At 34.0% G+C, this 26,622-nt stretch overlaps 2 protein-coding genes and 1 pseudogene across 25 annotated transcripts in view; 1 reads left to right on the top strand and 2 right to left on the bottom strand.

The window, feature by feature from the left end:
* LOC147837713 (uncharacterized) overlaps positions 1-23,574 on the bottom strand; it is a 977,861-nt gene extending 954,287 nt beyond the window's left edge. The window contains exon 1 of the mRNA XM_087312390.1: positions 22,679-23,574. The gene's annotated coding sequence lies outside the window, so the exon portion shown is untranslated. The remainder of the gene's footprint in view (positions 1-22,678) is intronic.
* Positions 1-26,622, bottom strand: part of LOC147837710 (uncharacterized) — a 633,655-nt pseudogene that overhangs the window by 297,267 nt on the left and 309,766 nt on the right. The window lies entirely within an intron of this gene.
* Positions 1-26,622, top strand: part of brsk2a (BR serine/threonine kinase 2a) — a 312,045-nt gene that overhangs the window by 186,269 nt on the left and 99,154 nt on the right. For all 23 annotated transcript variants that reach the window (XR_015526514.1, XR_015526511.1, XR_015526510.1 and 20 more), the window contains exons 3-4: positions 4,738-4,823; positions 10,259-10,399. Coding sequence is in view for 12 of the 23 variants with exons in the window: in XM_087312364.1 (XP_087168490.1) it covers positions 4,738-4,823; positions 10,259-10,399 (227 nt within the window). In the remaining 11 variants the exon portion in view is untranslated. The remainder of the gene's footprint in view (positions 1-4,737; positions 4,824-10,258; positions 10,400-26,622) is intronic.

The following is a 26,622-nucleotide window of genomic DNA, read 5'->3' as shown; positions in this document are numbered from 1 at the left end:
GAAAATGAATGATTGAATGAATGAATGAATGTATGTAAAAATTTAAACCATTCCCATTTATTTAAACTTGACATATCTAATTTTTCAATCTCTTCAATGAGAGCCAGCTCCTTTTGATTAAACATATAATTGTTTACCAAGTCATTATTACACTTCCAAACATTGGATGTATTTTGAGGCTACTTGAGCACTGTTAAGGACAGAGTAACCATACAATGATCTGTAAGAGGGGCTGCTGAAATTTTCAAGTGGTGCTGGCTGCAGAGCCATTTGGGCAGAGCTGAGCTCCAGCGAGGGGGAGCTTGAGCTCTCGCTCCTCCTTTTTTGCACTTCTTCTACGAGTGATGTCACTGGGGGTAGGGTTAGGGGTGGGGTTGGTGTACGCATTAAAACAGCTTATAGGAGGATGAGCGAGAGCTCATGCTCCCCCTCGCTGGAGCTCAGCTCTGCTCAAATGACTCTGCAGCGAGCACCGTCTAGAAATTTTACATTCTGTACCATTTTTACATAGTTCACCAGAAATTAGCCAATAGTCTAATCTTAAACACTGTCCATTTCTTGAGAAATTAAACTATGTTCATTAAAAAGTGTCTGGGTTAGATACCATCCAGCAATCAACCACATTTGTATCTTTACATCAATTTAATATAACATCATTATACACAGAATGTGAACCTCGCCATGAATCAGCAACTATATTAAAGTCTCCCCCAATTAATACATTTTCAGTATTATATATTTTTTTTCTATTCAGGGCCAGCCCGTGGCTTAGGCAGTATAGGCAAATGCTAAGGGTACTGTACATCCAGGGGGCACCAGAAATTAGCGGGGTTAAGTTGGTTTTGTATTTGATATTCCTGACACATTCAGTGATAGATGGCAATAACTCAAAAACCTCTTAGCCTAAAAAGATCTAAAGTGTGTTTCCTACAAAAAGACAAAGCTGGTTATGTTTCACAGCTGTCTTTTTCTTTTTCTTTTCACTCAACATTACGACCACTGCTCCGTTTAGTCGGGGATATGCGTTTAGCAGGGAGAGCTCGCGCTGAGCGGAGCTCTCAGTAAGTGCTTCTTTTTTCTGTTTTTTTTTTTTTTTGCTCTATCCTGCATATTTTATTTTAAACACAACTAATTTTCTATTAAATGAGCACAAAAAGTTACTAAAGTAGTCTAATGCTTCATTCATTCATTCATATAGATCTGTGTTTTCTTACATTAACACCTCTGTTATCAAACAAAACACAATGAGAGATTCATCTGCTGCTCTTCACTAAATAACTATAGTAACTTTAATCAATATGCAAATACAATTAAAAGTTAAATAAATTTGATAGCTTTATTTAACTTCTGTATAAGCCGTTGTTTTTAATAGGTTAAACCTTTTATTTTATTGTCAATATTTTCTATTGTTTGCTATGTATTCTATTATTTGAAGCTATTTGTTGTCCCATATTTTTTACATCCTAATGTTGCTAATCAATAAATATCTATAGTGCTATCTGTTAGTTTTAACGTCAGCTAATGTTATAAAAGAGCATAGATGTTATGGAAAATAGTAATAGTTATGTAACAACCCCCATCATTACTTCCTCAAGCAAATGTGTAAATATTAGATCTATTTAGCAATAATGTTAATTGCATTGCCATATTTATCTGACGTTTTCCCAGCTTGTAGTAGTCGATCAAAAAGCTGTTTAGTTTCTTATGACTATACACTAGTAGTGGAATTTATTGCAATGTGACAGGGCGCCACCTGAAATCTTGCCTAGGGCACCAAATTGGTTAGGGCCGGGCCTGTTTCCATTTGTTAATCATATTACTAAGTTTTACTATTGTCCACTTTGGAGTTATATGCATAAATACAAAGTATAATGTAACATTTATTATGAATTTCTATTGCTACCATTAACCAGTGGCCTTCTGCATCACCTTTATGCGCAATTACAGAGCCTTCAAATCTGTTAAATCTGTCAGGCCTCTTCTAGGGCATGTAAGTTGTAATCATGATTCATAATAGATCTGTTCTCCTCTGCCATCCACTTAACAGGAAATTGGGTGAAAAAACTTGTGTTGCTGCTGTAACTGTTCCTCAAGATTAACTTGGAGTTACTTGACTACTAGTTGAGTTTTTTTTTTTTTTATCAATATGAAAGTTAGAACATTTTCAAACTATAAAGTCTGCTTAAATGCAACCGCTCACTCCGCCATCTTAAACCTTCCCCTCACATTGTGTCATGCATGATACTGTACATCATGCACGTTTTGTGCAAATCTTTTGGACGTGCTATGAAAGGTCAGCAGCAACTAGGGACAAAGTCAAGCTTACAGTCAGTTTACAACTGAAGCTTGAAGGTTAACTCGAATGCATTGAGGAATGCTGATGCGAGTCACATGAGTGGTCTTTACTGTATTATCCTGTGAGCGTAAGTAATTCAGAAGGATTTGAGAGCCAAGATCAATGTGCTGTTTTAGAACATAAGAGTCAGGCAGGTTCAGGAAATACTGTCTATGTTGCCGTTCACCGCTCTGATCTGCAGTGGCAGGTATGCATGCTAGGAATATTCCAGAAGACAGTGATGTAAATCAGAGATGATTGTCTTGCTTACAACTGGCACAATCTTAGGTTCAGTCTGTGACTTATGAGCTTTTTTTTGTGCTCGCGATTTTAGTGCTTACGATACCTTTTTCTCTTTCTTTTAAGATTTTATTTGGTTCCTTGTCAGTTCAAAGACATCTTATATGCAGTCTAGATGTATACGTCATCTTAAGCCTGATTTATTGAGAAGCAATGTTGATCTTGTGTTTGTGAGAATCAAATTAGAAAAGCATAGTTTGCTCAATAAACTGACAAGGATGCAGATTTGTATTAAAATAGTGCTAGTATTCCTGAAAAAAAAATCTGCTAAAATATGTTATTCCTAAACCCTACACTTTTTTTTTCAGCTGCACGGAGGATATGATTTAGCTGTTCTCAGGTCCCAAATACTACTCTATCAGTTTGTGTGTATGTATACATGATTGGGATAGTATAATTGAGCCAGTATGTACAGTATTGTAATTGTACTGCATGCATTATAATATTTGACTGTTTTTCTTTTCTTAGAATGAATTAACTTGAAGTGCTGTAAAAAAATTAATAAATAAAAATAAAGACTTCATGATACTGTTGCCATATGTCATATATAGAAACGACACCTTATACATACTTTAACACAACTGTTATTCTGGCAGCTTTTACTTATTCCATTATTTTTTGCTGAATATTATAAAAAAAAAATACATAATATTGTAATATTATGTATACAACATACAGTAGGTATAAATATTTCCTCCAGTATATTCATTCATTCATTTTCTTGTCGGCTTTGTCCCTTTATTAATCTGGGGTCGCCACAGTGGAATGAACCGGCAACTTATCCAGCAAGTTTTTACACAGCGGATGTCCTTCCAGCCGCAACCCATCTCTGGGAAAAATCCACACACACACTCATACACTACGGACAATTTAGCCTACCCAATTCACCTGTACTGCATGTCTTTGGACTGTGGGGGAAACCGGTGCACCAGAAGGTGTGCAAAGGCAGGGAGAACATGCAAACTCCACACAGAAACGCCAACTGAGCCGAGGTTCGAACCAGTGACCTTCTTGCTGTGAGGCGACAGCACTACCTACTGCGCCACTGCCTCGCCCCCTTCAGTATATATTATAGCAAATAAATAACAAGTCTAGTATATCCAGGTGCATCAGAATAATGTAGCTAACAATGTTTAATATACTACTGTCTTACCTGCATCTGAGCTAACTTATCTGAATTGTCTCCATCACTGCTCTTATGAAATGTCCAATCTGCATCATTCTCTTGATTTCTAAAACCTCATCATCACTGTCATGCAGGATGTGCCAGTTATGACCTTTTCTTTTTTCGCTTACCATACTGCATGGTGGTCGTCACTAATACACTGTCCTCTGTATTTAAATCTAATCAAATGTATAGCCTGTCAAATCTGATTTTATCTATAATGCAAATGCCATTAACATATGACTAATCAACATTATATTTCTATCCATCCATGTTGTTAGCGTTACAACCTAAAAGATCACAGCTGACATACTGACAGCACACATATTTGATTGATTTACAAAATAAAATATTTGCTAAAACAAATATGTCCAAAATTAATATGTCATCATAACTTATTGTAGGCTATTTCTCAGATTGTTTGTGGGACTGACATAAGTTATTCCATTCAGCAACTACTCACAATAAATGTCAGTCTTTCAGAAATTGCACTGCAAAAAAAAAAAAAAAAAAAAAAAAAAAAAAAAAAACTGCTCATCATTTGACTTAACCAAAGCACATCATTGGCTAAACTAAGGTCTTTTATTAAAAAAAAATACTTGAATGTTGGTATTAAAAAAAAACAGTGGCAGGGAAATGAAAATAAATATCATGTTGCTATATGACAACACCATGTGGTAGAGGGTTAAACCTGTAAAACATTCATATTATTTTAATGTAAGAATCATAAATGAAAACATTTAGGAGCTGGAATCACTAACAAACCTAAACTGTTGCAGTAAATTCCAGTTTGTATTTGTGATGTTTTTAATTGTTTACTTACCATTTTGATTGATTGATTGATTGATTGATTGATTGATTGATTGATTGATTTTTTTTTTTTTTATTCATTCTTACTGTGACTTCTAAATCTTGTCTATCTTTTATTTCTGTACAGGTGGAGCGAGAGATTGCCATCTTGAAGCTAATAGAACACCCTCATGTATTAAAGCTGCACGACGTCTATGAAAATAAGAAATATTTGTAAGTACTGTAGTTTGATGAAGGAGTGTAATGGTCTGCTAACAGTTTTTCAATTTTTTTTTTTTACTTTAGAGTTTTACTTTAGAAAAATGTACTACTTTTTTACATTTCTGTCTTGTTTCTAGTCCAAATATCTGAAAGTTCATAAATCAAGAAACATTTTGTACACGATTAAATAGATTTTCTTGTTTTTAGAAATATTTTTTAAAAAATTAAAAGCAAGCAAAATAATCTTGGTTTTTTTTTATTTGTTCTTACTATTTTGCTTGTTTTAAGGAAAAACTTGACATATTATTTCTGAAAAAGAGAAAATATTTTTTACTTGTCTAAAAAATGCTTATTGATTTACAGAATCAAATTAGGAAATTTTGGGACATTATGAAAAATGCTAATGAAAATGCAAAGGTGCCGAGGAAGAGGATTTACTTGTGCTTGACTGGCCTGCCTGCAGTCCAGACCTATATCCAATAGAGAATCTATGGTGCCTGTACTGTACTTATTTTTAGGTATAATGGGACAAAATTACACCTGAAACTTTATAACTTGGTGTCTTCAGTGCCTAAATGTCTTTTAATTGTTGTGAAGAGTAATGGCAGCTTTACAAAGTGGTAAATGCTTTACTATTCCAACTTAAATTGAAATGTGTTGCAAGAACCAAAATTTTAATACATGTTTAAAAAAAAATATATATATATATAAATATATATATATATATATATATATATATATATATATATATATATATATATATATATATATATATATATATATATATATATATATATGTATATATATATATATATATATATATAATATTTTTAAAAATGAAAATTAAAAGATAAACTCATTACGGACGGATTAAATAATGTTTGTCAAAGAAAATTTAGAAATGACTACTTTCTTTTTTTATCTATGTTTTTCATACGGTCTAACTGTTTACAAAACAGTAAGAAAAGCATTTTTTTCCCATACCAAAGTGTAGTTTTAGATATCTTAGAGTAACATGTCAAAGATCTATGCCATGATTAGCCATATTTATGTGAAAGTGATAATTTTTATGTATTTTACATTTATTTCTTTATTTTTATTATTTCCTCAAGTAGTTTTACACTTACATCAGATACATGTCAGAGATCACACATCTGAATACACTCACAAATATAAGTACAAATTCTGTACATCCGCTTTCTCTTTTAGCAATATAAATGCTTTCCTTTTTGTGTGTATGTATATTGTTATATATAGTAAAAATAAATAAATTGATATAAAATAAATATTTATAAATAAATAAAATAAAATAAGAAAAAAAGGGGGCGGGAGACGAAGAAGTAAAAATAAATGAATAATTCAAATAAGATATACATGTACTGTACATACACATCAGCAACAAAACTATGTACATGTAGGGAGTGATCCTTCCGATTTTAGGTTAACTGAAAAGTTCAGTTTTAATGTGATTTTGTTTAATTGCTCCATTTTTTTATCCGGATAAAAAAATTAATTATTCCATTTTCTCATTTACAAAAGCGGTAGATTGCTTTTATTTTAGAAATTTACATCAATGCATTTAGGGTAGGATCTTTCCCTGTGACAACCATTTTCTTTTTTTGCCAATGCTCTTTTTGACAGCCACCAACAATATATTCATTAGATATTTATCTTATTTTTGCAGTCATTTCATAGAAACAAAATATAATTAGAACTGCAAACTCAAAATGTGGAATTATAGAGCAAGAACAAAGTTTTGTGGTTTGTTTAACTTAAAAGTTGGCAAAAATGCAAGTGTAAATGTGTTTGATCTTTAAAGGTTTCAGAAGCGAGGGATTCTGCTGGTGATAAAACACTCTTAATGATGAAACTGTGAAGCAGCCTGTTAGTCATGGCAGTTTGAGAGCTGCTAATGGGGCCACGAGTCATCCTTCATGTAAACACCATGATAATTCACTTAGCATTTTTGGCGTCAACAAATCCTTATAAAAATGATTTGTTTATTTCATCACTGCCTTGTTTATATTTTTCTTTGATTTTAAGGCACTGCATGGTTTTAATATTTTTAATTTTGGTAATATTTTTAAAAGTGCCATAGAGTGAAAACCTGGGTATACCTAGGCATAACTGAATAATACGAGATCAGTACACAGAAATGACATAGAATTAGGTCCCTAAATATTTGGACATCGATACAATTCTAACATTTTTGGCTTTATACACTAACAAAATAGATTTGAAATGGGATGAAAATGTGCTTTAACTGCAGACTGTCAGCTTTAAATTGAGGTTATTTACATCCAAATTAGATGAACGCTGTAGGAATTACATCAGTTTGTAAATGTGCCTCCAACTTGTTAGGGGTCCAAAAGTAATTGGACAGAATAAAAATCATAATTCAAACTTTTGAATTTTGATTTTAAACCAATGAGACTTAAAATTAAATCCAACTGAATGTTTTATCATGAGTACTTTTTACAATTGCCTTACCCTCACTTTGCACTGTGCACTCTTGGTTCACATTCTTTCGAAGATGTCAGCCAGTTTTTTTCTCTGGCCTGTATAACCTAGAAGCAAAGAGATCACTTTCAACCCTACTTTATTGTTTAAGTGAATAAATGCTTGAAGGTGGAACTGTCTTTAACAGACTTTTAATGACATATTAAGAAAAAACAGATCATTTATTGAGGTTCATATATAGACTTATAGCTAAATGAATGTTTTTAGTTTTGATGCTATGCACTTTACATGCTGGTGTTCTCCTAAATATTTATAAACCAAAATGTTTTGGTTTAAAAATGCACAACATTATCTATGAATCTTGCACTCAGGGATATGCCAAATATTTTGTCCAATCATAAACACCGTTGCATGCTATTAGGGGCAGAGGTATTCTCAAAGCATTTAATCTATTTACATTTACTGTAAACACTTGGCAGATGCTTTTATTCAAAGTATCTGTTTGAACAAAACATTAGACATTCTGGATCCATGTACACTTAAAGTGTGTAGCACTACTGTAAGTAGGGCTGAGCAATATGGAGCAAAAGGAACCTATCATTGTTTTCTTGAACAATCTTGCGATTTTGATTTTAATCATGATATTGACACACACAGACATTTTATAGTGTGAATCTGAAACATATTTCCAAAGGAAAACAATTAGATCTTAATATATAATATGACTCTAAAACAGATATAAGGAAAAATCACAAATAAAGATATAATAAATTACTCTAGAATAGGTCTATGGCAAAACAAATAAATAGACTGTATGTGTGCGCCGTCAATCACAAGTAAGGCTTCGATGTCCTGTTTAACCACTTATCATAAGTATTTGTGTGTACTTTTGTACGTGTACTTTTCTATGTGCCCAATTTATTTCTTTATTTTTTTGTCGTGCATTTATCAAAGACCTCTTTGTGAAGCTGACTTGAAATAGGCCGCTCACATATGACGTCCTTTGCGTGCACAAGTTCGTTGTTTCCAATGGAGGGGTGCGGCATATTGGGAGTGACGCATGCATGTTTTCCATGCAGTTGAAAACATCTTTCATTCCTTGTATGGAATATACACATTTTGGTAGACTAAGGGCATACTTACACTATGTACAGTTGCCTTGAACCGGGCCGAAGCATGCTTGTACCCCTTCCCATCTCCCCTGACACCCGCACTCACATTACATACGGGCCTGGGCATGCTTGCATCATCAATGATGCTCAGTTCAGTAAGCGCTTTTGCTCAGCACAGTAAGGATTTCTCTAGTTATATTGTTTTAGTCATTTGCGATGCGGTGAAACGCAGTCAGATATTTCGCCATACAGATTAGCCCCTTTAACTTCTCATAAACGACCGTAAAGTCCCTGTGCTGCAGGAATTGAGGTTTGCTAAAGGTGCAGCTGTCGTGCAGTGAGGAGTTTGCGTCTTTAATAATTTAAAACAGTGTGTGTTCATTATACTGTAAGTATGATTAATAAATCCATATGAAACAATCCAGTAAAAGTCACGTTTCGTCTTCGGTCTTGGGCTCATGTGCACTTTCACTCACACTACAACCATACCGAGCCAAAGCCAAAGTAAACCGCACTCTGGCACACCTCTTCCAACCAGGCCAGTCCAATACAGTATAATGGATTTAAATACTACAAACTCATTGAGTCACATTAAGCAATGCAAAGCAGTGCTTTAAACATATAAGCACTCGATTATTATATGGCAAATCAAGATTGAATCAAATCTCATTGTGAATCATTGAATGGATTATAAATGCATGAATCGCACATTAAATTGGTTATTTAACCAAATTTTAGCCTCACCCCTATTGTTATTGTTAAAAAGCAAGGTAAATCCAATGAGTTTTTTTATATTTGAGAATTTGACTGTTCCACTTTATACCACAAGACTAGCAATAAAACATCTTTAAATACAATTTTTAGTATGTAAAGTACAATGCCCAGCATTTATTAGTACACCCCTCACAAATGTATCTTTTAAATTCATATAATATTGTATAGCTTCCTATTAAAATATTTGTGCATATCCATTAGATTAGTCAGTACTGATGCCAAATCTGGAGCATATATAACAAAAAAAACACTTACGATAACGGTCCAAAAATCTCGGTTATAATCTAGATTAAAATGGCTCATCTGAATTCTGCCAAAGGCATTCAGAATACTGTATATGTGCTACCCAAATAAAAAGTGTTTGAGAGCGGGTTTCTCAAGCCAGGTGCCGCATTAGACCAGGGACTCATCTCCTGTTTCCAAAATGCATCACAAACTGCTTGAGAAACTGTTCTACCATGATAATTGGTAATGAAAATAGCTTATGTTCAATAAGATGCATTTGTGTTACTAACTGTTTATTCAGTTAAACACGAATTTTTAACTGTAGGCCTACATAAGCTCCAAACAGCAAATTTTTTTATTTATTTTTTGATCACGTCAATCTGACTAATGTTATAACTGAATTAAACAGAAATGGAATCAAGACATGCGGAGTATGTATGTATTAGCGGCATTATTTAAGTAAACAATGCGATCAGTTAACACCATTATATAGGACTTTTTTTTGTCATATTTTCCAACAAGATCCACAGACGTGGCTGTCAGTAAAGGACTGCACACACACACACATTGCGAAAAGCGTAAGTTTTTTTCTCTCCATTTGGCGTGCGTTATTAAATTTCGTAACACTCTCACCAGTCCTTACTCCTTATTTGCGTTTAATACCCCAGTTTGTCACGGCGGCATGAATGAAATGTTCATGAGTCAAAGTGAACCTGCCGAACTGCAGTTGAAGTCAGCCGTCCTGCTGAATTTTGAATTCAGCCGTGGTTCATGGTTCTGATCACACACTTCTTAACGTCCCTCCCAAATGTTCTACTTCTGTAAGATTTTTGTTTGGGTTTGTAATGTAATTTTTTCTCCTGTGTCTGTTTGCAGGTATTTGGTTTTAGAGCATGTGTCAGGCGGAGAGCTATTTGACTATCTGGTAAAGAAGGGCCGGTTAACACCCAAAGAAGCTCGAAAGTTCTTCAGACAGATCATCTCAGCCTTGGACTTCTGCCACAGTCACTCAATATGGTGAGTGTGACCAGCCATTTCAGAACATGTTTTTATGGAAAGCACAAATTAAAATGCAAAACTTCAGCAGTGCATCTTAAGAGCCAGTCCAGCCTTTAGTCTTTCCCACCTTTTCAATTTTAATAGATTATAGGTGACCAGCAAACTGGCACAAACTTTTCTATTTGATGCTTGTTAAATTCGTATTCATACCCTGGGGCTTCCTATTAGAACCATCAAGATTTCAGACTCAAAAGTTTTTTTTTTTCTCTCTTAAAAATGGTCTGAGGAAAAAAGGCATGTCGCCTCTCATTGTTTTTCTTGATTTATGATCAGAGTCTGTTTTTTAGAGGGTTTGGATGGTCTGAGAGAGGATCTGCCATAGTGAATCTAAATGCACAGCTTTTTTTTAATGTTTGAATGGTCTGAGAGCAGAATTACCTTCAAAAATCTAAACGATTAAGGGATTTTGCACATTTAAGTCTGCATACAGGCTTTTAATTGTAAGCTCAAAAGTATGACCACGTCAGTTGAAGACAAAATCACTATAATCTTTTGCTCAAAAAAAAAAAAATTCATTCACTCCTTCAGATTTTTTGAGCTTCTTGATAGCTTTTCACACATGAGTGGCTTTTGCACTTTTAAAACCAAAAGCTCTTTATCCAATTGATTACATTTTGTCATCATAAAAAAATCTCAGCAGTACATACATTTCTAGACATATTTCATTTGGCAAGATATGTGAAGCTGTTATTTCTATAAGCTGGTAATGTAGTTTGTTTTTGATAATTGGCCCTGTTTGGTTCACTGAAGCATAAAGAGGTGTTATTAAAACCTGAAAAGGGTGAGGGCTAAACCAATGATGTATAATAATAATCATGTTCTTTTCCAAACATCATTGACAAATTTTGACTTTTGAACTTTGTCATCAGTTATAATAGAGGAATTACCAATCTACGTCACATGACGTCACACGGGTTCCCGGTTACAAAAAGAGACTGGTTGCGATAGCAAACATGTCGTGTTGTGAGGTAGCATGCCAAATTCCGTCAAAATAGAAAACTAAACTTTTACCGTACACCACACTGCTTTTAATGCCAACCACAGACGTCTTTGGCTAAAAGGGAGCTGAATCGAGTGATGACCTAATTAAAAATGTTGGACTCTGCAGTTCTCATTTCATATCAGGTAAGTTCACACTATGCTGAATCATACACATTACTGCAACAATGATTTCAGCAAAAATACTTAAATATGATTAATTAAACTGAGGACACTAAAATGCTAAGAATGAAATGTAAAATGTGTAGGTTCACATACCCTTCCATACAGGTGCAGTTTGCTGTCAGAATACAGTAGTTTTGCTTGTTGATGATCAAGCAGGCCTTGTAGCTCAGTCTTTCTTCCTTGTCCTTGGCTAGGCAGAACATTATTTTTTAGCACTAGAAAGTTTAGAATTTGGAACATTATTTCTTGCACATGACCACACAGAACAAAAGTGTAGGCATCCAAAGACTTGTAGGCCTTTAACTTCTCACTTGTAAAATCACTTGGAAATAGTTGTATATTTCGGGCTGTATGCTTGGCCATTTCATAATTTCATTTCATCCATTCAAAGGGTGCTTTCTCAAATAAACCTGTCAGCAAACTCCACTCACTTTAACGTTAATTTTGCCAAATAACTGTGCTTATCACTGGGTGACGAGCTGTTATAATATGCTGAAAGCATCAAGTAAATAATATAAATAATATGTAATCAATATAACTTATATCTAAGACAACAACAAACTTTGTATCACATCGGATGTCATTCCCTCATTGTAAATGGTAGCATTTCTGCAACCTTGCTGTGCGTGCATCCTGAATGTTTACAAACATGGCAATTCATCTATTGAGCCTTTAATTTCAGAAATTAATTAATTTTGGAAATTTTTAGACACTTGTCCTGTACTGTAATCAAAAACAGAATAAAAAACTGAGAAATTCTTTATTTAAAAACACAAGGTCTTCAAAATTCTAAAGTCTTGTACCTCAAACAATTAATGAACATTTTAGCAACATTTCAGAAATCACATTTAAATCTTAAAAATATTGAGTTCCTCAAATTGTATTAAAGTTCTTTGAACATGAATTTTAGAAAATGACAGGTTCAAAACATTACTATTACTCATATATGTTAATGTCATTATTAAGTGTAAGTGAAATGTTAAGTAAAGGAAAGACTTTCATGGCACTACATGTGCTGCAGGTATGAATTACAACAGTGCTTGATTTGAAAGTATAGGTGCTTTTAAAAGTCCTTGAAAGTCCTTGAATCTGCTGTTTATAAAAGAGTGAGAACCCTGTCTAAGCTAGGTTTAAACTGTAAAACATAATCTGACAAAAAGACATAAAGACTTTTCTAACTAAACTAGGGCCAGACAGAATCTAATTAGATCCACTTATTTGGCAAACAAAGCAAGTCTCTCATATAATACATCTAAAAGACAAAGACAGAAAATACTACTTATTACTTTAACTGTATTGTAAATAAATCATTATAAAATATTTAATATTACTATTATTTTATCACAATAATATTAGTGACATGAGATTAAAAACTAAATAAATATAAATGTACACACAATTACACAAGTAAATAGACTCAATGATGGGCTAAAAATTAGCGGAAATCTGTGGATTTCTGCGCACGCAATTTTCGTGTGGGCCTAGTCATGCAACAAATGCAAACAAACAAAAACAAACTTATTTTAAAGTTATACAAAGTTAAAAATGTTAAGTCATTTTGATGTAAGTTTAGATCACTAGAAAATGTAACTTGATTAAACTTAAATTTATAAGGCAGCAATATTTATATACTGTGGCAGAGCACATAGTATTTGGACTGACCATAGCAGGTCGACACATGTCAAGGTTTTTTTTTTTTTTTTTTTTTTGGCCAACAGTCACATTTACTGATTAGCGATGGTGGAAAGAGTACTGAGAAATCATACTCAAGTAAAAGTTGCATTACTTGCCTAAAAATGAAGTGCAAGTACAGTAAAAGTATCTGTTGTAAATATTACTCAAAGTAGGAGTAAAAGGTAGACATTTCAAAAGTACTCAAGAGTGGTAGGTAGTAAGTATTATGCCATAAAAAGTTGATGTGTTTCCCAGAGATGGGTTGCGGCTGGAAGAGCATCCGCTGCGTAAAAATGTGCTGGATAAGTTGGTGGTTCATTCCGCTGTGGCGACCCCGGATTAATAAAGGGACTAAGCCGACAAGAAAATGAATGAATAAATGAAGTTGATGCGTTTACATATATTTTGTACATGTGTGTAAACGTAACATTCTGTAGTGCATTGAGTTATTGACCAGCAGACACAAAGACATTAATGTTGGGTAAGATTTAGGTCATGACATCAGGTGACCAAAATTCAGTGTCTAACCAGCATCTAATCAAATGACGTTGATATTTGATTGATTTTAGGTTGTTTGAAACTGACCAAAATCCAACGTTGAGCCAACATTTTAAACCAACGTCATATTGACATCAAAAACTGACATTTATTTGTCAGGTATGGCAACCAAAATCCAACATTTGATAGACATCATAGTGGTAACGTCCACACAACGTCAAGCTGTAACATCATTAGACGTTAATATTTGGTTGATTTAGGGTTGGCCATTGGACATTGACGTCAACCTGATTTTCATTTCCAAACAAAATGCAACGTCTCCACGATGTTAGAGTACATCGTCTTGTGCCTGTTGGCTGCTTAAGGCCCTTTCGGTCATAAAACAGTAAACATCCATCATCGTCTCATCAGCGATGTGCATCTAAACAGTCTCTGGGTCAATGCATGTAAAGATTTTGAAAATCCCCTTAGACACTTTTAATGTTTCATAATAAGTCACCCACGTCATGAGGTAGTTTATTATCATGAGAATGACCTTCTATATGTGATTTGATTGGACAGGAATCACAGGACTGATTTTTCTAATCTCCATAGACAAGAAAAAATAAAGTAGTGACTACAGATTGCAGGAAAGTAGTGGAGTAAAAGTACCAATACAGCACTAAAAATTTACTCAAGGTAAAGTAATAATACACATTTTTAAAACTACTCAGTAAGTTACAAATCTTTGGAAAAATACCCAATCACAGTAATTTGAGCATTTATAATCAGTTACTTTACACTACTGCTAATTAGTTAACAGGTTCTACATTGCTTGTTGAGATATTTTCATATTAAAACACAGTGTTCCAGGACACTCTATAGGCATGGGCTGGTATGAGATTTTGACGGTGTGGTAACCTTGGATAAAAAAAGTCACTGTTTTACGGTATTGTGATTACTGCTCTATTATAAATTCTTTTTAAATGTTTTTGTAAAAAAAAAAAAAAAAATCCTTTGAACACAAAATATTTTGTTTTGAGAAACATTTTAAATATTTTGTAAACGTAAACATGTCAGGCTAAATAATTGAAATAAATCATTAACATAGTCTTCTTTAGTTAAAAAAAAAACATTTCATTAAAATTTAAAGGTGCATCTATGGATATTTTGTTCTGCTGAAGATACTGTTTTCCTAAAAAACTTTAAACAAAACGTAAAAAAACAAACAAACAACAACATTAACAAAAAAAAAAAAAAGCGTACAAAGACCGTTGGTGTTTTAAAAACCCTGACTTTCCAAACCACGGTATACCATGAAACGGTTATCAACCCATGCCTACTCTTGTACTATAATTACATTTTCCAAGGGTTATGGTACTGTTTGCATGCACTTCATATATAATAAATGATAATCTCAACACAAGTTTTATACCTAATAAATAATAATCTCAACAATTATTTCATACATAATAAATTATCTCAACAAATGCAAATCTTTACTTTGAGCTGGACCTCTGAAACATTAAGAGAAGAAACGGATAACACTTGTATAAATCTATGGAATATTGAGTGTTATCAAGCTAATCTGTTTAGAGATAAAACACATTAAAAAAGGTAAGGTTACATACAGTTCATTCATGTTGTCCCAACAGAAATCAATTAAGTTAACGTAACTAATTTAAGTAGATTGAACATAAATCTATTAGGTTTCCCCCACAAAAAATTACAAGAATTGTGTTGTTTCAGCCCATTTTAAATAAATAGTTTGAACAAGTAGCAAAAGTAATTTTTTGAGTAAAGGAAGGTATTATCAATTTGTCAGTATTGTTCTTTACACCGCACTCCAACAATTGTGCTGTACATTTTTAACACACAGTTAACATACAGTTTAACATAGAGCTAAAAAGAAAGTAATGTTCCTCATAAAGAAAGAAAAAAAAAAAAACTGTTTACCACTTTGGGAGTAAAACATGCAACCTCAGTATCCAAATGATTAATGCCATGCAAAATGCATACATAAGTGTCATATATGATAAACACAGCCACAATCTGACTCTCTTTGTGCACCTTTATTGTGTCTGCTAAACTCAACAGACCAGTGTCTTGCTGTTTCTCGTGTCTGCATCATTTCTTAGAGCTGGAGGCCTCACACTGAGCAGCAGTAGGGGCAGTATGCTATACCAGTGATGAGAAATGTCCCTGTCATGCTGTCACACTTCCCCAGCTGTTTACTTGCTTCATACAGTATGTGACTGAGAGGAACCCGTCTTCGCTCATCTCAAGCTGGGACAGTCAGCAAGGGATGATGGGAGAATTACCTAGCCAGTATTTTCCTTTTCCATTTCTGTCCTTTTCCATTTTTGTAACATGCTACGTGACATATTTTGTAAGTTTACAAGCTGTTGTACTGGTGTCTTCCTGGGGCTGAACACTCATTTTGCTGTACTGTAGATATTTGTTGTTTGTTTAAATGAGCTGAAACAACACAATTCATCATGTTCATTTCACTTAAATTTGTAAAAACTAATTGGTTAACTTAATTCCTTCAAATTTTCCCAACACAAATCGATTGTGCAGCCCAGCATTTTTTACAGTGCACCTTTCAATGTCCCTTCATGTTTTTGTGTATCTATAACTATAGTAAATCACTTTCTGGTGACCTTATATCATTCACAAATCCTGCTGAGACTGCATTTAAGTCTTTGGTGAGTGTATGACATCTGTTTTAAAAAAGAAAGCATAATTATTCCTAAGTATGTGAATTAATTATGCTAATTAAGCATATTCTGCATGTTTATGATAACCTTCATCTTCATTTTTCACCTCTTTGGGTTAACTGATACAGCTGGAATTAAAAATGCCTGTTGCGTTTTACAAAATGATATCAAAACCACAAAAGCACACCTATACTGTACATGCAGTTCACTGTAGTTTCCAGCTGAAATGATTATAAGAGGCAAATTATCATTACATAGCAGACTGATGATAAATAAAGAGATGCATGGTTTTTATGCTATGCTATGACCTCACAATATTAATTTGTGCCTGGCTTACAATGATGTCTGGATAAACAACAACATTGACAACACTACCATGAGTGCTATTTGATGACTGCAAACTTCTTCGATAACAGTCTAAATCAATTACTCTAAATTAGATTGTTTTAAACAGAGTAGATGTTTATATGTTCCCCCTAAAATATATGACAAGTGCATTAATGTTTTAAAGGGCACCTATTTAACCTTTTTTGCAAGATATGAGAATGTGTCTGTAAAGTTTCAACTCAAAATAGTCGTTAGATAATTTATTATAACCTCTAGAATCTGCCATATTTTCTATCTGAGTACAATGTAGCTGTTTTTGTAGCCTGTGGCTTTAAATGTAAATGATCTGCTTCTACTTGCCCACCGTTTCCACGTGATCGTCTGCTTCTACTGCGTTACACCAGATAAACAGCAGTCAGGGATAGAGACAGACACGGATAAAGCTGAAATACAGCTCATTAATCAAAAATACCAAGTTTAATTCATGTATTAGTGGTGGAGTTTATTCAAGCCTTTCTAAAATGATGAGTCTCACACAATTGCCATTTGTAGTACACTAACACACATATTAGCGTTTACTGACACCATGCGGCCATGGTGATTATAGCGGTTACAAAGCGATTTTACCGTCTTTATTACACACATGCTCTGTTTCAAAAACGTTTTAAACGTATAAAAATCACTGCTCAAAATACTTTTGCGTTACATCAGATAAACAGTAGTCAGTGATAGAGACATATATATTTGTGGTGGGGCTAAGCCAAGCCTTTCTGAAATGATGAATCACACACAAATGCAGTTTGTTAACACAAAAATTAGGGGCCTATGTGATTATAGCGGTTAAGAATTACATATGAATTTTTCTGTCTTTATTACAAACATGCTCTGTTTCAAAAGCATTTTAAACTTATTAAAATCACAGAGAATTTAGACAGATATTTTAATCCCAGTTTTTTTGCAAAACAATGTTCTGTGCACGCGAGTATACATGTTAATTTTCAAACATGGTGCCTGTCTATCAATTCGGTGGATGGAGAAAACCACACTCCTACATCTCGTTGCGGTGGGCCTCAAAAATAATGGGATTTAGATTCTATTTTAACATCAAGAACTTTAAAAAAAAAGAGACTTGTTGTGTTTATATCACTCCAATATGACAGTGGATACAAACACACAGTTTTGCCCAACAGTTTACAAACATAATTTATTTCTGTTATAGGTGCCATTTAAAGTGTTTGTTTCCCCAAAAGTAATTATCTGAAAAAAAAAAAAACTTAGGAAATCATTAAAAGATTGCTTTTTTTTTTTTTTTTTTTTTTTGAGGGAACTTACCCTTTAAGGCTTATTTTTTGTTATGATGGACAGATTGATCTGCCTTTTCAAGCATGAAGGTGTCCATTTAGATGTTTTAATAGCTGAAGGCCAACTGTCCACCTACAGGATTTCCATCTTGAGCCGCTAGACATGAATATTCCTCAAAATATACCTACTAAGAATCTGTGTATGACAACACCTGTCAGACAGAGCATACCTTTATAGCCCTTAGCTGTCCAGCTGAGAGTAATAACTCATCCAACCCCATTTTTACTGATACTCCTGAGATTGACTTGCTTGACAAGCACCTGCTTCAGAAATAATGGTCACATATAACGATTTGTATGGTAGCACCCCTGCTACCCCTTAGCGGTAATAAGAGTCACAGGGAGATCATTTACGAAATCTTATATCAGCACAAATGCACTTTCTCTGCTTCTAGTGTTTGACTTTCTGAGTGCACAACTGTGTTATATGGTTTTTATGTGCCACTGGAGAAAGTTTAGAATTAGATTTCAGCCCGTGTAATGGTTTCTGTAGGTTACCGCTGTGCTGGATCTTACTGTTATCTCTTGTTTTGAGGGGGTTTGATGTCTTGTCTATTAGTAGTGGTAATCATCATGTTTGGCTTTTGGTTGAAAGATTTGGTCACAATGGGTGTTTTGCCTTCTGGACTAATGAAAGGCTTTCTGTTTCTTGCCAATCATATCTTTCCTACCAAAAAGGGCCAATGTCAATTCGAAAAAGCACAGAAGTTCTAATAAAGATCAAACCTTTAAGCTGACGTGTGCATTCCAGGCATCTGCAGTGCAGTTTTGCCATCTATTTTCAACGGAAAGTAGCTAAGTTCTGCTCAAAAAGTTACATATGACACTAGATAACGCCATGTGTAAATTTGCATATTGCTGACATCATAAAGTTAAACTGTATCTGCTCATGATTCAGTGGTTGATCTTCAGCCATACAAAAATGAATGATTTTTTAAAAGGTGACATGGCACCAAACCCAACATAGGCTCATTGTGGATACAGTACATGCCCCTGTCTACATTTCTGTAGAGCATGAATTATGTAGGCAGAGGTGCATTTTGTCTTTAAAACAATTGCCAAGGGGCAGTATGATGCTGCTGATGGCTTCTGCTCATTATCAGCTGGCCGCTTACCTCTGTGTGCATGGCTTTTTCCAGTGTTACCAGTTTTCTCGTTGCTCACTGTGTATGTCAGTGGGTTTGGGAGGTGGAGCGGAGTTGACCTCGACAACCAGGTTCAGGTCCAGCAAAGAATAGTACCAGAAACCGGGTGAAACAAAATGTTAAAAAAAAATGTAATTAAATAAGTGAAAAACTTGCTGAAAAAGTGTTGAAATCACGTGGCAATAATTTTTTTTTCTTTTTCTAGATTGCTTTTTAAAACACTATCGGTTGGATGTGTGGGGGGGGGGGGGGGGGGTGGATTTGTTCAGTGAGTCAGTCGATGGCAAGCTGGATTGGTCAGCTGAAGTGTACACTACCTGACAAAAGTATTATCTTTGACTCCCGTTCTAAGAGCAACAAGTAATAAATTGACTTCTAGCTGGTTATTTGCAAAAATGGCAGAGGGTAGATTTTTTTGATGAATCGTGTTTAGTGAAGGAAAAGTCATGATTTGGGGTTACATTCAGTATGAGGCTGTGTGAGAGATCTTCAGAGTGGATGGCAACATCAACATCCTAAGGGTATCAAGACATTTGTGCTCCCCTTGCATCACAAACTACAGGAGTGGGCAAATTCTTCAGTAGCATAGCACTCTTTGTCATACTTCAACCTCCACATCAAAGTTCCCAAAAGCAAAGAAGTTTAAAATGCTCTAGGATTGGCTAGCCCAGTCACCAGGCATGAACATTATTGAGCATGTCTAGGGTAAGATGATGGAGGCATTGATAAAGAATTCGAAGAATCTTGATGAACTCTGACAGTCATGCATAAAAGCTTGCTTTGCCATTTCAGATGACCTTTATTAATAAGTTATTTGAGTCATTGCAGAGATGTATGGAGGCAGTCTTCCAAGCTCATGGGGTCATACACAATATTATTATTTTTTTTTCACTGCACCATGGCTTTATATTCTATACTGTAAATTATTTCAGTTAAGTGACTTTTTTTCTAAGCCAGACCTTACTGTCCTAATTAAATCATTCAAAATGAATGATCATATTCTATTTTGGTAAAATGAGCCTATTTTAGAGGCCAATAATAAGTCAATTCTGATACCAAATGATCAACTAGAAATCAAGTTATTATTTTATTGTTCCTAAAATTTGGATAGACGACAAGACTTTTGTTAGGTAGTGTATTTTGTGTTTTCTGGTGAATATATGCAAGAAGAGGATGCAGAAGTTTACACAGCGGCTTCTGGTGGATTTGCAAATACAAAATCCGCAAGAAGGCGTAACTTTGGTCACGTATATCCCTATCCCCTGAAATGTAGACCTAATTATGTATCCGCAGTGAGTCTGGGTTGACCAAAACCCACCTCTAATCCCAACTATCTATAGTAAGTATATAAGTCAGAAAATTTTGAATTGGTGTGAGAAAGTGTTGGACATGTCGCTAAATATTGCGACAAAGTTGGCAACACTGCTGCTGTGTGGTCATCCCCCTACCCTACAATGGTCACAATTTGGTCACAATAGTAGCACTCTCCCAAATATTTAGCTATTTTCACTGCAGTTATTCCTTTCTTTGAGATAAATTGCAGAAGGTTGTTTTAGACTAGAAATGTTAAGTATTTGTTAATGTGTTAGTTCTGTGCAGATCGTTTAGCATTCAGCATTCTGACATGAGGCTGGTTGGAAATTGTGTCCAACTTGGTGCGGATGCCACATCTCTGTGATGTACAGTTGAAGTCTGAATTATAAGCCCCCATGTTTGATTTTTTCCCCTAATTTCTGTATAACAGAGGGAAAATTATTTCAGCACATTACCAAACATAATAGCTTTAATAATTTATTTCTAATAACTGATTTATTTTATCTTTGCCATGATGACAGTAAATAATATTTTATTAGATATTTACTAGACACTTCTACACAGCATAAAGTGACATTTAAAGGCTCAACCTACTGTAGGTTAATTATGTTACCTAGGCAGGTTAGGATACTTGGGCAAGTTATTGTATAATGATGGTTTGTTCTATAGACTATTGAAAAAATATATAGCTTAAAGGGCTAATAATTTTGACCCTAAAATGGTTTCAACAAAATTAAAAGGGGGCTATTATTTCTGATTCAATTGTATACCGTTAAAGAGTGCAAAGACTCTGGTTTTATATATGCCTCTTTGTTTCAACTCCCTCCCCGACTGCTAAGGCAAATATCACCAGGAATGTAAATTAGCTAACATCAAATAACCAGCATGTAGTAAAGTTAAAGCGCTACTAAACATGTAAACATACATGTTTTGTAATTACACTCTTTCATAATTGGACCGCTGTGAACAGCATGCAGTAAAGATCGCTAATGTACTGCTGCGTGTGCCGCCTGCTGCTCTTTATACATCACAATAATGTAAAGCTTGTTTGAGTGCTAATTGGGCCTATGGATCAGGGTGATATATGGTGGAAAAGGAACAGAGGACTGGCTAACTAAATAAATGTACAACAGAAGAGTTGGTAATAAATAGTCCCTGCTGGTGGTATTAGCTCTTGTTTTTTTTTAATTGGTGTTTATTTGTCGATTTATTAATTATACATTGTACATTTTTAAATATATAGTGTGTTAATAAAAAAATCATTTATACTGTTTGCCTATTCAGTTCATTGATTTATAAATTTAAAAATATTGAATTAATTATGTTTTTATTTTAACCCTGTAAATAAAAATGTTTGTTTGTTCATTTGTTCGTTCACCTATTCATACTTGTAAAAAAAAATTCATCATTTTATTTAATTAAAGAACTTTGTCCATTCACTTTATAATTTTATTTTATACATCCATCCATCAATTCATCCATTTATCCATCTATCCATTCATTCATCTGTCCATCATCCATCCATCAAGTTTTTTTTTTTTTACCTTTTTAATAAATGGCAGTTTAGAGATGACAGAAATGGGGTAGGATGAGATGGGTTCAGATAGTTAGTGGGATTTAGACAAGTGGGACATGTTCCTGGAACAACATTCCAATCAAACAATAGGAATTAAGTACACTCTTAAAAGAAACGGTTCTATATAGAACCAAAAATGGTTCTATCAAGCGCTTCATATATGGAACCCCAAAAAGGTTATAAATAGAACCATTTAAGGGTTCATTAAATAGAACCCCAAATGGTTCTTTGAATTCAAGTTACATGGTTCTATTTAGAACCATTTGAGGGTTCTTTATTTATTATTGAATTAATGTTATTTATTATTGAATAAAAAATAAAACCAATGCAGAAAAATCAAATTGTTTAAATTTATTCAATTTACTTCACAAAATAAGTTTTAGATAATATTTAAAATTGCACCTCTACGTACTTTGTATAAGATCTACCTCTAAACATTATACATTTTTACTATTTAATTAGTAAACATAATTAACAGCTTAATGGCATTCAACAATCTAATTCTAATGATTTCACTTATTAATAAACATTTGTAAGCTCGCTTACTGATTGAACAAATACAAAACTTAACTTTCAAACATCTCTAAAATGATGAAAAATGTATTACAATTTAGATAAAAACAATACACAAACATCTATTAAAAAACACTACAATTTCAACAAGTTGACGGTACATGTATGTATTGGTCATGGCAACATCCATTTTTATAAATAATTTTCAATAAAAGTTATTGAAGAAAGAGCTTAATCGCACACAAAACTTTGCTAAATGATTAGACAAAACATTGAGAACAGCCATTCCACAACCTGTAACATGTCCATGTTTGCCGGCCTCTCTTAAAACGTAAATAGTTTTGTCCATGGGTGGCACAGTGGCTCACTGGTTAGAACTGTCACATCACAGCAAGAAGGTCACTGGTTCGAGTCCTGACTGGGTCAGTTGGTGTTTCTGTGTGAAGTTTGCAAGTTCTCCCAGTGTTTGTGTGGGTTTCCTCTGGGTGCTCCAGTTGCCCCCACAGTCCAAAGGCATGCGTACGGTATTGGTGAATTGGCCACAGTGAGTGAATGTGTGCATGTGTATGAGAAAGTGTATGGGTTTTTCCCAGTGCTGGGTTGCGGCTGGAAAGTGAAGAGTAATTGCTAATTCATTCTACTGTGGTGCCTCTGATAAATGAGGGAGCAGAAGGATAGTGAGCGAGTGTTGGCCATCGTAATGCTGACACTTCAAGCCTCAATCAGGAGAGCTGTTAGGACCTTTGGATTTCTGTAAAACAATATTTCAATGCTGAGTACTTCCTTCTTTCCTTCCCTTCTATTGGGCCATTTATTTTAAAGATGTTTCTGTGTTCTTCACTAAGTCCTTATATGTAGCATCCTGAATTAAAACATTTTGTTTACTTTGTGTAAGTTTCCAAGTGACACATTTTCAGAAATAAAAGTACTTTAAAGTCATCAAAAATACAGAAATACAGTGTAGACAGCTGTAATATATTTTCAATTTAATCTGCACTTCATTTGTTACAGAATTTAATGAAATTGACATTTCTGAGTGACCTCAATTCAGTATGAACATTAAATAAAACAATAAAATTAGAATAAGAACAAAACAAAATAACTGTATATCAAATAACATACATCATATTTGGCAGATACTTTTATCCAAAGGGGCTTAGATTGTGTTTAATCTATACATTTATTAATATGTGAGACCTGGAACACATTTGGCATTGCTAATGCCTTGCTTTACCAAATGAGCTTTAAAATGTCATATGCACCGATTTTTCATATCTATTTGGCACACAATGTAACAGTGTTTGGTTACTCACAAGCAGTGGCACTTTAAGAAGAAGAAACTGCTCCATTAGTTTTGCAGACCCCTCCATAATCTGCGCTCTGGAAAATAGTGTTTCATTTGGTTCTTGACTTATTCGTAAACGGTGTCGCATTCTAGGTCCATCACAATCTGAGGTAGGAAGACAGCATTTGTAGAATGTGTAAATATAAATTTAAATCACAGAATTAATCTTGACATAAAATGTATTGAAATTAACTTACCTTGTGTTAAGTCCCTCAGAGTCCAGTTCACTTCCTTTTGATCCCACCATTATGAGCTCACCACTGAAATCCTTTAATTTTTACATTTATTTTAAAGACATTGCAACAAGGAATCCTGTAGGCAAATTTACACCTTTCAATACATATTTCTTCTCTGCAGGACTTTTTTTAAGCAACGACCTTAATATTCTCACTGTATTAAAACAGCAGTAGTAAGTAATAGAATGTTTTTTTGTGATAAATATATTATTTCAGTACACAACAACCAACAAGTCTGAATTATGCATGTTATAAAATACAATACTTTACCAGGTGTGCTTGAAGAGGATGTCAAACAATTATGGATGTGACGTGTTTTTATTTAAGCTGGGATCCTTCTTCTTCAAAGCTACTTGTGTGCAGCAGATCAAATTTGGAAACTTAATATGGGTCCCATGACACTTTTCTGTAATGATAAATACAATCTTGAAGTCTTTTATAATATTTATTTCATTTTACTGACCACAATACATTTTGTTTGGATTTTAAAACAATGATACCAAGCACAAGTTTTATGATGCAGTTCAGTTTCCAGGCTGTTTGAAGAAAAAAATATATACATAAAAATATTTATTTTAAACTTATTTTGCACTATATATATATATATATATATATATATATATATATATATATATATATATATATATATATATATATATATAATTTCACAATAAATTTATTCTGCATTTTTGTGTCTTTTCTAAATAAGACCTGATCTTTCATCTATGGATTGTTAAAATATGTTTGGCTTTTTAAATGTTTCAATAATATTCAGGGGCGGACTGGCCATAGGGAGAGCTTGCCACCGTGACTGGCCTCCCGCGCGTGCACAGACTCGGGCACGAATCTGCCTGTGCGGGCACGAGCGGTGCACTGCTATCTTGCGGTTTTATGCAGACTAGCGGGAACGTCTAAAAAGCGGGCAGTAATGTCCACTACTTTGCAGAGTTTAGCTCAATCACTGATACAACACACACGAATCAAGCTAAAAGTGAGCGTTTGTTCAAGGTTGGAGCTAAAAACAACACGAAAAACACAATGAAATCGGCTCAAATCTAACGTTAGTTAATTTTAAAATAACGTGCACATGCTTCATTCACGCTCTCTCGAAGCTCGCCTTCAAATAACACAGCTGTGTACTGTTATCGGTAATTTAATTAGTAGTACTGACAAACAAGTATAGCGATATTGTAACTTATTTCGAATAAAAAGCAGAACAAATTCAACTTAACAGATTTCTGAACCGAAGGGTGAGGACCGAGGTCATCAAGCACAGTGTTTATCCATATTAACGCTAAAGTTGCCCCCATTCAATCTGTATCACCATATAACACGAGGGATTTTCTTTCAAATAACCTTACTTCATAATACAAAATATTTCACTATATATATTAAATTTACTAACATACCTGAATGATGAAGCTGAAATAGTGGACTTCTCCTTTCGAAAAAATTAACCTTCTCTCGAGGCTCTTCACCACTGGCCCATGACGATGTCCTTGTCAATGACTGACGTCACCAGAGGGCTTTTTTATGATTATTAGTTTCAAATAAATTATTAAACCATAACAACATGTTACTGCACAGTCTAAATAAATTGGTCATTTTATTTATTTCACAAAATAATTTGTCAAAAATGTTAAACATAAACTAGGCCTAAACTAAGTTATATGCTATTGTACAAACCTGCATAAAAAAAATCCCATCATAATGTACACTGATTAAGTTTTTGACCACAGCATTCGTTTTATTAGGTTTTGACTCAAAAAGCTTTGTCTCTCTGTGTTATAACTTATAATTAATTTATAATCTTTACTACATAATTATGTTATGATTCAAAAATTATAGAACTATTTTAATCAAAAAGGTTCTTTGCAGTCAAAGGGTTCTAAATGGAACCATTTTTTGGGTAAAAGGTTCTACTGGCCAAGTATAGAACCCCAAGGTTCTATATAGAACCTCAAGGAACCTTTTTTTTAAGAGTGTAATATGATTACAGTTTAAGCTATGTTTAGACTTGTGATTGGGTTTATGTACTTTTACATGATTATTATCCAGCTATTTTTCTTCTCTGATTATGGGAACAATTTACAGTTATGATTGGGTTTAGGGTAGGGAATAGATATGGATTACATTTTCAAACAAAAATTATGTTCTAGGATCAACATAGATGTTAATTCAGGATCACATTTTACTTAGCAAAATCACACCCACTGGGTTCAGATTTACTATAGAGGAGCTTCTGTTGCCAGTTTATAGGCACCAAAAACCAACCTTGACCTGTCTCTGGCCATTTATTTTTCAGCTGCAAGAATAAATAAAGCAAACC

The sequence above is a fragment of the Danio rerio genome, chromosome 25 (genome assembly GCF_052040795.2).
Source record: "Danio rerio strain M-AB ecotype USA chromosome 25, GRCz13ab, whole genome shotgun sequence".
NCBI lineage: Eukaryota > Metazoa > Chordata > Actinopteri > Cypriniformes > Danionidae > Danio > Danio rerio.
This window is presented reverse-complemented; position numbering and strand designations above follow the sequence as displayed.